The sequence below is a fragment of the Apium graveolens genome, chromosome 10, assembly GCF_009905375.1.
Source record: "Apium graveolens cultivar Ventura chromosome 10, ASM990537v1, whole genome shotgun sequence".
Taxonomy (NCBI): Eukaryota; Viridiplantae; Streptophyta; class Magnoliopsida; order Apiales; family Apiaceae; genus Apium; species Apium graveolens.
The window spans coordinates 190994154-191007802 of record NC_133656.1 but is presented as its reverse complement, the minus strand read 5'-3'; the positions used below and the strand labels follow the sequence as shown (position 1 = coordinate 191007802).

The 13649-nt window shown below is 32.0% G+C and overlaps 1 protein-coding gene across 1 annotated transcript; it reads left to right on the top strand.

Annotated features, from left to right (window-relative positions):
* Nucleotides 1–11887: 11887 nt before the first annotated feature.
* Nucleotides 11888–12601, top strand: LOC141691495 (secreted RxLR effector protein 161-like). The gene has a single exon (XM_074496232.1). The coding sequence runs from the start codon at nucleotides 11888–11890 to the stop codon at nucleotides 12599–12601; it is 714 nt and encodes a 237-aa protein (XP_074352333.1).
* Nucleotides 12602–13649: the final 1048 nt, after the last annotated feature.

The following is a 13649-nucleotide window of genomic DNA, read 5'->3' as shown; positions in this document are numbered from 1 at the left end:
CTTGGTTCAAGCATCATATTGAGATTTTGAGATAAAATGAGTACGGGTATAAGCCGATTAAGCTGATACATTTAAAGTTGAGTTTTTCATAAAATTGACAAGCATATAAACTTTTAGAAACCTTGGATATACAATGCCTAATGGTTGTTTTTCCCTAAATGATTATATTTAGATAATGGATATCTATATCTTGCTGAGCATTAGTGCTCACTCTTGATTTTATAAATATCATATCACAACAGATTACCAGCATGGCCCGAACCAGGATGACTGCCCGCAAACGGGTAGGGGACGCCCGTGAGTACCATAGACTCTTCGTCCGCCATCCATCTCAGGTAGAAGAATAGAGATAGTTTCCTTTTGAGTACTTGAACCAAGACTATTTGTGACCCGAGCCAGTCTCATGTAGAGCTGTTCTCGGCGTTCACTCTTTTGAGAAAATTTCCTTTGGTCTGTAATAACTTAAATACTTTAACGTTAACTTAGTAATGTTTCTGAGCATATAACCTGTGTGTGTGTGTGAGTTTGGTTAAAAGGTCAAGTAATGATGTGAAAAGAGGATTAATTATTTATTAGATAATATTAAGTGATCGTAACGACCCGAATTCCCGACCTTGAATTTGGGGGTGTTACAAGGATTGTCCGTTATTTTTAAAAAATTTTGTCTTCTTAACCCTAATGTTAAAGAATTTTCTAGCCAGGTAAGCCATGGATTGATCCATCTCATCTAGCTCATCAAGAGTGTAGAATTCATCCCCCTCTAGCTCCAAAATAACTTGTTTCTGAGGTCCTTTTATTTTTTGCTCCACAACATGAATGATTGGAACCTGAGCATCTTGTTCATCTTCACTTGCTTCACTGTCATTGACAACTAAGGCACTAGAACCATCAACCACATGTCTTTGGTTTGCATTTAATGACTTTCTTTGCAACATTTCAAAACTTTGTTTGCAACATTTCAAGCTCATATTTTTTCAAGATCCCATACAAAACTTCCAGTTTTATTCTTCTCAAATCTCTTCCTTATCTAATGGTTGATATTTTCTATTCAAGATGGTCAGTAAGAGCTAGCATGAACTTTAGGTTAACCTCCTCAACTTCATAATATTTATCATGAAGTTTCAAGTCATTTATCAGTTTGTTAAACCTTTCAAAAACTTCAGTAATTCCTTCTTAAGGCTTTGCCATGAAACCCACATACTAAGACACCAATATTCTCCTTTGATTTGATCTTACTACCTCTGTACCCTCACACAAAATCCCAATCTTCTCCCAGATCTGTTTGGCTGTGTCACAATTGAAAATATTATTGTACATAACATTGTCAAGCGACTCTATCAGAATTAGTTGCAGGCCACTATCCAGAGAGACTTTTTTATTTTCAGATTCAGTGTATTTTGAGGGGTCTTTAGGGGAATAATGAGCTGGGATAACCATGTCTCCTTCAGTAGATTCATCAACCCATTCCATGGGAATAAAAGGGTCATTCTTGAGAATCTGGATATGCATTGTGTTGGCCATCCTTATGAACAACATCATCTTCTTTTTCCAAAGTGTATAATTGATTTTATCAAAGACTGGTATCTTGATACTGCTTATCTTTTGTGCACTCATAATTCCAAGATCTTGATATTTTTACTTTCAGATTTTGCTCTGGTACCACTTGTTAGATATTGAGTACAACAAAGGGGGGATGAATGTGTTTCTTTGGATTTTTAGCCTTTTTAAACTTGGTTGGATATTGTATGAACAAAGCAGTTTAATATTTGCAGAGATATAATGTTTAAAGAAATAAATCAACAAGCACAATATTTAACACCCTCCAAATCCGGGGTATAGATTTGGGGCATTATTAATATTAACTACTCACTAATATTGCACAAGCGGAATATAAATATAATAATTACCCCGAACTACTGCTACTCAGGATCTTTTAAGATTAAGAGTTGAAGACAAGAACGACACACTAACTTTATTACAAACCAACACTACTACTTATCCTGTTACACCTGATCTGGTAGCTCAAAGCTCTCTTCTGGGATAGGGATGAACACTCTTGGTATAAGAGGGTCCCGCTGCTTGACTCGCTTCTTGACTATGTGGGTTCTGATGGGTTTCATTTTCTACCTTGACTGAAAAAATAAATGGGAATGACAATAAAAGAGGGTAAGCCAAAATTTCTCAACAAGACTGCAACAATATATATATATATAAAGTAGAAAGGAAAAGAATAAATGAACTAGTAATATGTTTCTGTAAAGAATAAGAATTTGCCATTACTGGCGAGTGCCAAATGAACAAGACTGGAAACAAGAACCAACATATGCACTATAACCTGCTGATCAGTCAGGATACAGGGCTGATCTATACCCAACTTCATAGACCCAACCAACATAAGGAGTACTCAGGCAACTATGGCCTATTAATTAAAGGTCTGGGTAAAACCCAGCCCGTATCGTAACCATTCAGTCCAAAGCTTAGCATCCGGAACAATCGGAATGCTTTCGATGTATCCCAACATCAGGATATATCAGAGTATATGCAATAAGGGTAAAAGTATTGGAATATGAATAGAGGATTCAATAAATTGGGAGAAATCAAGAATCGAAATGAACTAGAAATAAGAATCAATAGTTATGTATGAACAAGAATTATCAAGGTGTACATATATGGAAAGTGAGATATATTTCACTATTCTGAATTTAGAATAGGGGAAAAACTTGCCTTGCGCGTACTTAACCTGGTTCAACTCACCGCCTTCTGTCTCATGCTTGATCTGCCTTGTTGATACTGAAGCAATCATAGAAAGATAGTCGTTTAGATAACTTACTACATACGCGTATCTTAAATTGATACCACGCAACCTTATTAATCTACCCATACGTCTCTATCTGACTCGCATATATAAATATATAAAATTATATAACACATAAGGCACATAATTGATTTTTAACCTCATAATTATTTTTAGAATCGATACTAGACTCATACCTGTATTAATTAACCCTATTTGATTTTATTTATAATTTTCAGGATTTATTTGACTAAATTCTACCTATATTAGGACCTATAAGCAATTAACTATCACAAGACAACTCTCTTTAGGAAGAAATTATGACTTACAATTATTTTTATTGACTTCGTTCCATTTTTCTGAGTCTAGGGGTCTTCGTTTCACTCAAATCGGACTAAACGTTTAATTATTATAAATTAAACAAAATTTAATTAATTAATAATTAATTATAACTAAATAACCCATAATTATATTTTTAAATAATTATTTAATAATTATTTTATTTTAAAATAATTAATCCTTAATTATTAGGACTAATTACAATTTATTATGATTATTCACAAATTATTATCACTTACTCGATTAGATCGATCATTTACAAATAAATAATCGATACAATTAACTAATACGATATTCATCGAATAAACAACTGTCGCTCGAATAATAATAATAATAATATTACTCAAACTTATCGTTCACTTACTCGTATAGATACGAGTTACTCGTATTATTTAATTAATTATCGAATCCTTAATCCTGTTATTCAATTATTTTTAGTCCTATTTATTAATTAATTACTTAATTATTAAATAATAGATAACTAAATAAATAATTAGATAAATAATTAAATAATTAATTAAATAACTAAATTCGAATTCCTAAATTAATAAAATAATTTAGAAATTAATTATGATAATTTTCAGAATTTAAATCTAATTTTTATTAGATTTTTAGAATTTACAATTTAATTTTCTGATTTCTAAAAATAAAAGTAATTAAGTAAAATTACAAAGTCAGGATTTAGGATTTTGAATTGAAGTTTAGAAGATCAAAACCGGGTTAACTAAAACTAGACCCGACAATTTTGGACACGACACGACTTGCACGACACGAAACGACACGAAAATTTAGTATTTGTGTTTGCATTTTTAGTACACGACACGAAAATACACGAACATGAAAGTACACGGTCGAGATTTAGTGTCGGTTTTGTATTTAACCTTCAAGTACACGACACGACACGAAGTATACGACATAAATAAATATTATAATTAAATTTTAATATTTTTTATAAATATATGTAGAATTATAATAAATGTATGCATATTTAATTTTAAAATATTATTTAATTTCATTATATTGTATTAAATTGAGATCTAAATATATATTTTTCATATATTTTATATTTTTTTACCTAAAAATCTTATATTTTAATTTATATTAATATTAAATTTAATATATATTAATATTCAATTAACACGACATACACGACACGAAACGACACGAAACGAAAGTACATGAACACGAATGTACACAAACGCTAAACATGTCGGTTTTGTGTTTGGCATTCAAGTACACGAAACACGAAAATACACGACACGAAAGTATACGACACGAACGAATTACCAGGTCTAACCAAAACCCAACCGGGTCGGGTCCGGGTTGGCAAGAACACCCGCCGGTGTTCTTCACAGTCCCAGAAACCGGCGAGGTTCCGGCCACCAGAACTCGATTCCGACGAGTCGAATTACAGGGCCAAACAACACAATTCCAGCCTGATTTTGTTTCCAATCCATTCACCATCATCCCAGCTGCTCTTTCTGGCCATCCTCATTCTGCACCCACCCCTGTGTCGTCTTCTCCGGTTAAAATAGAGCAACGGCCGACGAAAGTCCGACGAGCTTGATTTACAGTCGAAACGGAACCGTTCGGATCGATTCAACCTTCCATTCCATTCAAAATCAACCCAGCAATTCACCCATATCCTTATCTAATCCTATCAATGCCTATAACAGATTCTCCGGCCAAACTCAACAATTTTCCGGCTAAAACCTAAACTAACAGATTCGTGCACGAAAAATTGCAAATAAAATACCAAAATAAAGCTTATAGTTCATATAATCTAACCCTTATCACCACAGTAATCTCATGTTCATGTAAGTTCAGAATCGAATTAAAATCAAAATAGTATAAACTTGAATATAACAACTAACACTTAGAGCAATCATTTGATCAAATAAATAGCATAAATCAACTGTAAACTAACACAAAAAACTATTACAAGCATCAATTTTAAACAATAACCCCAGGAATCGAAACGCCTAATTTCAGTTCATGAACCCTAAAAAACGAATTCAAAATCGACTCAACAACACATCAAACTGATGATATGAATAGAAAGTAGAGATCAAGAGATTTGTTTTGGTTACTCACATGATCAAATCGGGTAACAGAATCACTTCCAAATCTGAGGTTTAATTCCTTAAATGTTCTTGACCTACAAACTAATTTCTTGATTTTCCGAATTTTTAAGAATAATTAACTAATTAATTAATAATAAAACAGCTATTTATAGTATTGAAAATAATACTCCTAAATAAAATTAAGGGGCTAATTACACATCTAATAAAAATATTTGGCCCTAATTTTTATAATTTTTGGGTATTAATAATGAATTTTTAAATATCCAATAAATACAAAATAAATGCTAAAAATTCCCAAAATTTTTGAATATTACAAAATACAAAGAAAATAATGTATGATAATTTCATGATCATATAAAAATAAAAATGTTATTTATTTTGGGGCTTTTGGTACCCGAAGGGGTCCGGAAAATCGTTTTTCGCGAAAAAGGTAAATTTGTAAAACGTCTAGGGGTTCAGAATAGAGATATGGTATAGGTCGTTTTTAACAAAATAGGGCCAATGATTTTGTTTGAAATACGGGCTTTTAAAACACTGTTTGAGCTGTACGGGGTTTGATATAAAACTTATAACTTACGATAGAACACTCAATAAATATCTGAATCACATTCTGATCAAAACAGACGATACGTAGTACATAGAAATTGGGGTTTAACGACTCAACACAATTAATCACATAATAATACACATAATTTATCTTTATTATGAAATAATGCAAGCGTAATTTCTCGGTCATTACACTTGCTACAAATTATGTGTTCTTAACAATGTAAGAACTTATCTTCTTCCTTGAGAGAATACAAGAAAATATGAATTTTTTGGTTACATCTAAATTAAGGACCAGTGCATGCTTTATACACTAGCAGCACGGGTTTACAAGACTTGCACTAAAATGTATTAAACTACTTTCTAAAGCAACCTTTTTCTATTCCCATTTCTAGCTTAGCAAATCTGTGCAGAATCTTGCAGGTCTGTGACCATCCTTTGTTGAGTTAATCATGGCCCTTGATCTTGTATTCTCTCAGCTACTTTGTAGACTTCTCAATCTAGTGAATATGTCATTTATTGACTGATAATCTTGAATCTTGAACTTGTCTACATTCTGTATTTGAGAGGCATATCGGGATCTCCAGTTTGTTCTATAAAGAAGTTACATCTCGATAAGTTTAATGACTTATCGAGATCTCTGAGTTCTCTATAGTTATATTTGACTTGTCGAGGTCTCTTGATCTTTGCATGTGAAATGACTTGTCGATATGTCTGAGATATCTACATCTAGAAATTACTTGTCGATATCTCTGAGATCTCTGTATACACATTTTGACTTGTCGATATCTCTGAGATCTCTAATGAGAAATTGACTTGTCGATATCTCCAATTTTCTACATCTTCATTTGATTCGTCAATATCTCTGAGTTCTCTACATGCAGAAATGGCTTGTCGATATCTCCAGTTCTCTACATCTTCATTTGACTTGTCGATATCTCTGAGACTTCTCTATAAGCCATCTTGGACTTCTCGATAAGTCATTCTGGACTTCTCGAATGACTTCTCGATATTGCTTGATCTGTGACTTGTAGATTTCTTGACTTAGAACATTTTTCATAGAACAACTTTATTCAACTCCAAGCTTCTACACTTTTCTCTGAGGCATGATCATGGCTTGATCTTCTTCCAAAGTTTATTTCTTAGCTTGAATCTGTTCACAGAAAAATCCCTCAGTCTAATCTTCTAACCTTTTTACAGACTTAAGAAATATAATATAAAATACAAAATTGATTATCAAACAACTAAATCTCAGGGTTGCCAATGCGACTTTAGTCTTGTTATTATACAGGCATGTCTTGCACAACAACTTATTAGTATAGATAGTTGATAACACGTTCGAAGTAGATTAAAATATCAAATTAGTATTTTTAGTGCGAACTACATATCAAAATTGATATATTAATATGAAATATAAAATTGATACTTGTAAAGAATAATTACGTAGTTAAAATAAATCGAATCAGATATGAAATTTTTCATAATAATTCTAGTTATGCATTGTTTCACTTGTTATAGAAATCTAACATATTAGTTTTATTTTTATGTAACGAATTGTAGAATTATCTTATGAACGAAATATTTGTTATTTTAGCTAATTTAATATTAATTAATATTAATTAATAATTATCTTATAATTAGCCTTTTCAATATAGTTTATTAAACATTACTTAGTTATTGATAAACTAATATTTTTCAAATTAAAATTAAACAGAAGTTTGGATGAACACTAAATAGTATAAAATAAAGTTTAAAGAAAATAGTAGTCAATTTGTGTATGATGAGTACCAAAATTTGGTACTTTTGTACTTTTGTAATTTTGTGCTGTAATAAAATATGGGTTCGTTTATTAACAGAGGGTATATATTTTAATTAACTTATGAACTAGATATTTGTTATTTTAGATAATTTAATTCTAATTAATATTATATTATATTTGTTTTTATAATTAGCTTTTTCAATATAGTTTATTTAATATTACTTATTTATTGAGAAAAGAAAAATTTTAATCAAGTCAATAAATTTTTGGATAAATACTAACTAATAAAAACAAAGTTTAGATAGAGTAGAAGCCAATTTACGCTAGGTAAGTACCAAATTTGGTACTTAAGCATCAATAAAACATGGGTTCACTTAATAATTCTTTTATAATTAGTATTTTCAATATAGTTTATTTAATATTACTTAGTTATTGAAAAAAAAATTAAATTAAAAATAAATAAATGTTCGGATAAACCCTAATTAATAAAAACAAAGCTCAAATATAATATATAGAAGTTAATTTGAGTTAAGTAAGTACCAAAATTTAGTACTGTAATACTTCGATACTTCTGTGCACTAATAAAATATGATTTCGCATATATTAATAAAGAGTATAGGTTAGTATAATATTTTAAGAATTGTATAGATTACATTTATTTTGGTTATAATAATCGTTTGCAATTAGAATCTTTGTAATATTTGTTAGTTGTGGCTGACTTAGCCAAGACTATTTTGAAATATATCTAGAAAATAGGTTTAAGTTGAAACAAACAGATAGCACTATCTGTGTGTATGGAAAGGTGGTCACGTAAATGTTGGCGAGGGAGTTGCTGAAAGGACGGAAATGAGGTTGTGAATAGCCTTGATAAATAGCTGGGGCATTAGCCTAAGAGGAATATACAAAAATATACAATCTCCTTGGAGTCCTAAAAAGCTATCAACTTATACGTTCACATTATATATATATATATATAAACTCTATACAGGTGAGTTATACAGAGGAGTAGAAGAGAGTAATAAACACTTCATTGGTATCAGGGGTAGGAGCTTGGTGTATGTCAACTGGGTTGGTTAAACTATCTTCTCAGAATTACCTCCATTTTTTTTCCATTTATACATCCTATATCTGATATTGGAAAATGGCAAGCAAATTGATTGCATCAGAATTGGCCAAGACAGAGAGGCTAAATGGCACCAACTATGATATGTGGAGCCGAAAAATTCGATATGTATTGATACATGAAAATTTGGAGAGTGCAATTAAAGAATCTGCACCAATTTTTGACAAAGAACACGCTATTGCTCCTCAAAAGAAAGAATATGACACCTGAAAGCTGTGTGACAAGAAAAGCTAAGAACCTCATGCTGATGTACACTGATGATAGCCTAATTAAAGTATTTGAGGTCTATGCTACAACAAAAGAGATGTGGGATGCAATTAAAGAGAAGTATGACACAACTTCTGATGTCAATGTGCAACTTCTTCTGTACAGGTTCAATACATGCAAAATGAAGGAAAATGAAAATGTCATCGATCACTGCAAAAAGATGATAGTCATGGCAAAGGACTTAGAAGCTTCATGAAATGAGCTATCTGAAAATATGCAAATAGCTGGTATATTGAACAGTTTGCCTCGCTCTTTGGACATGGTGGCAACAACTTTGAGGCACAGTGGAAAAATAAATAAAGTGGATGATCTTCCTGCTGCACTTGCTGTTGAGCAAGATTTGGTAAATAGCAGAAAAGAGCCTAAGTTGAACTACGTACAAGAAGATGAGTCTAACATTGCTCGTGGGTTTCCTACACATCAAAACAAGAATCATATGAGAATGGGTCCCTCTAAAGGGAAGAACTTCAAGCCACAAAATTGGCAGAAGAAGGTCCTGCAAGGTGCTTTCTACAACTGTGGGAAGTATGGTCACTTTAAGGCCAACTGCACCCAAAAGCAAGGAAATAAGGGTGGTGAAAAAGCCCGGAAAGAGGTGCACCACATAAACATGAATTTGTGGGAGTGATTGAATGCAATGCTGCATATGTTGCTACATATGTTAGTTGATGGCTGGTTGATTCTGGGCTACCAACCACATTTCCAAAACCAAAGATGGTCTTACTGAATTCACTGAATTGAAAAAGGGGGAGAAAAGAATTTTGATGGGGAACAACACTTATCTTGAAGTGGTTGGTATTGGAACATATAAATTGGATGTTGGGAAAGGTATCATGGTTCTCAAGAATGAGTTGTATGCTCCAGGAATGAGACGGAATCCGATTTCTGTTCATGCACTAATGAAGAATGGCTTGGAAGTTCGTTTCCACAATGGTAGAGTCTCTATTGGAAAGGACAAGAAAGTGTTTGCTATGGGAAAACTTGAACCTGATCATAAAATTGCTCAAACTTCCATTTGTAATAAATAATGAAATGAATAAGAATGCTATTTCTGATTATTCTTTGTCTGATAATATAAGCATGTATAATATGTGGCATTATAGATTGGGACATCCAGGAATTAATAAATGGAAAAAATAATAAAAGAAAATTTGTTGCCAAAAATGGATGTTAATAAATCACCTTGTGAACATTGCATAAAAGAAAAAATAACAAGGAAGCCTTTTAAAGAAGGTGAAAGAGCTACAAAACTCTTGGGTCTAATACATTCAGACATTGGTGGTCCTTTGAGTTATAAAACTCATGCTAATAAAGCATATTACATAACATTTATAGATGATTATTCTAAATATTGTTATGTGTATCTTATATCAAGAAAATCTGAGGCTTTTGAATGCTTTAAGAGATATAAGACAGAAGTTGAGAAACAACTTGGAAAGGACATTAAAGTCTTAAGAACTGATAGAGGGGGAGAATACAACTCTATAGAATTTGACACTTATTGTCAAGAATAAAGGATTATAAGACATAAGACGATGTCATTTACTCCACAACAAAATGGTGTGACAGAAAGAAAAAATAGAACATTATTAAATGTTGTAAGGTGTTTGTTGTCTCATTCGGGACTAACAAAAATATTTTGGGGAGATGCATTGCTTACGACAAACTATACACTAAATAGAATTCCCATAAAATATGTAGAGTCAACACCCTATGAAGTGTGGACTGGAAGAAAACCAGATTTGAGTGAAATGAGAAAATGGGGATGCATAATGATCCCATATCAAAATAGAGACAAGTTGGATTTTAGAACTTTGAAGTGTAACTTCATTGGTTATTCAGAACCTTCTAAAGGTTATGTATTTTATAACAAAGAAAAGGGAATGATTGAAAGTTGAGATGCTACTTTCTTACAAAACTCAGAAGAAAAAGAGGACATTGTAGAAGAACAAGATCCACTATCAATAATAGATGATGACATTGATCAAGAGGAGTTGCCTCGTGATGATCCGATCATTGGGAATGAGCCGAATAACATCATTGGTGTTAAGAGAAGAAGAGAACAACATGTGTGGATGGATGACTATTATATGTACAATATTGAACCATCTTGTTTCTCTGTAGACATGCAAACTGATGATCCAATAGATCCTAAAACATTCGCTGAAGCGATGAAATCACAAGAATCAAAATTATGGTTGAATGCCATGCGAAATGAACTTGATTTAATTGAAAAGAATAAAGTATGGGAATTATGTGATTTGCCTAAAGATATAAAATCTATTGGATGCAAATGGATTCTAAAAAGAAAGTATTTGGCTGATGGATCTATTGATAAATATAAAGCCAGACTAGTAGCCAAGGGATTTACTCAAAAACTGGGAATTGATTATCAAGAAATATATTCTCCCGTAATAAAGTTTGCATCAATACAAATGATATTGGCTTTAGTGGCTTATCTGGATTTGGAACTCTTCCAAATGGATGTGAAGACTGCTTTCCTTAATGGAGATTTAAAGTAAGAAATTTACATGGATCAACCTGGGGGTTTTCAGGTTGAAGGTTTTGAAGATAAAGTTTATAGGATCCTGAAGACATTGTATGGACTTAGGCAATCGTCTAGAGAATGGAATCTCAAATTTAATGATACAATGGTTTGACTTGGTTTCATATCTAACAAGTTAGATAGATGTGTTTACACTTTGAAAAGTGGAAGCTCATTTACGATATTGTCATTATATGTGGATGACATATTGTTGGCTGGAAATGATATTGGTATGTTAAATAAAATCAAGTTGGAACTCAGTAGCGAATTTGAGATGAAAGACATGGGTGATGCTTCATATGTTCTAGGAATTGAAATCATAAGAGATAGAAAAAACAGAACATTGAGCCTTAATTAAGAAAGGTATCTCCGTAAAGTGCTTAATCGTTTTGGGATGCAGAATTGCAATCCGACGCCAAATCCATTAGTAATGGGGAAACGATTAACAAAAAATATGGATCTCGAAAAGGGACAAGAAATACTACACAAACCATATGCAGAAGTAGCTGAAAGCTTAATGTATGCTATGTTATGCACAAGACCTGATTTAGCATATCCGGTTAGTCTAGTTAGTAGATACCAAAGTAATCCTAGTCAAGCTCATTGGGAAGCTGTTAAAAGGATTATGAAGTACCTCAAAGGTACGTTGCATCACAAGTTAGTTTACCGAGAGGACGCGCTTGATATAATTGGTTACTATGATGTAGATTTAGGAGGAGATAAAGATGATGGAAAGTCGACTTCTGGTCACCTATTTATTTTAACTGGAGCTGCTGTATGTTGGGGCAGTAAGAAACAAGGTTGTGTTGTAAGATATACACAAGAAGCTGAGTACGTAGCATGTAGTATGTCTGCTATTCATGCTGTCTGGATAAGACGTTTCTTATTGGAATTAAATCTCAATCTAGTAAACAGGCCCATTGAGATTTATTGTGATAATACATCAACAATTAATTTAATTTATAGTGGTGCAAATAGTTCGAATGGACAACATATAGAATTACAATATCATTATATACATGATATAGTAGTGGAAAAGGAAGAGGTAAAAGTGACCTACATTCCTACTACTGATATGCTTGCAGACTCTTTAACGAAAGCCATTCTAGCAGAAACCTTTATCAAACATGTTAGTTTGATGTGACTGAAAAATATCTGAGTTATATCTCGAAAAAGGTGGGAGTCTGATAAAAAATAAATAAATATGTATACATTCAGAAATTTTGGTTAAGTAGCCAAGTGGGAGATGTTAGTTGTGGTTTTGACTTAGCCAAGACTATTTTGAAATACATCTAGAAAATAGGTTTAAGTTGAAACAAACAGATAGCACTATGTACGTGTATGGATAGGTGGTCACGTTAATGTTGGCGAGGCAGTTACTGAAAGGACGGAAAGGAGGTTGTGAATAACCTCGATAAATAGCTGGGGCATTAGCTTCAGAAGAATATACAAAAATATACAATCTCCTTGGAGTCCTAAAAGCTATCAACTTATATGTTCACATTATATATATATACATATATAAACTCTATACATGTGGGTTATACGGAAGAGTAGAAGAGAGTAATAAACACTTCAATATTGAGATAATATTTTGAGAGATGTAATATTACAACAGATGTAAATGGTTCGATCATTTCTAACGTATAAATTGCTGAGAATATGATTTATGGAGTTTCTGCAATTTTCTAGGTGATTTTGTTAATATCATTTTTCATTAGGAAAGGGTAATAATTTACTGGTAAACTTTATAATTGAATTTATAATGAGAGATCCCAAATATTGTTAAATTTTTTTCTCTCAAATATTTTATATATAACAACTTTTCTCAAAATAATATAGAATCCGCATACATTCATAAATTAAATTTCAACCCTTATACTGTTATATCATTTTGTGACTATTTTAATACAAAATTTAAATTATCTAACGTTACTCATTTACAATAGTGCAATTACCGATTTGTGTTTGGACTCTAGTCCAGATTAAATTTTAATAATGTAAATTATAAGTGACTTTATTTATAATTATTTTCTCTACCTCGAAGTAGAGCTGTCAAAAAAATTCGAAAAATCCGATATTCGTCCGAACAATCCGCACCCGTATCCAAGAAAAAGCGGATATTATCCGTATTCGAAATAAAGCGGATATTATCCGTATTCGAATCCGAAACTAAATACATATATGATATT

What these genes read in the sequence shown, in the direction of transcription:
- LOC141691495 (XM_074496232.1), top strand. Translation starts at nt 11,888, where the DNA reads ATGGGGAAACGATTAACAAAAAATATGGATCTCGAAAAGGGACAAGAA.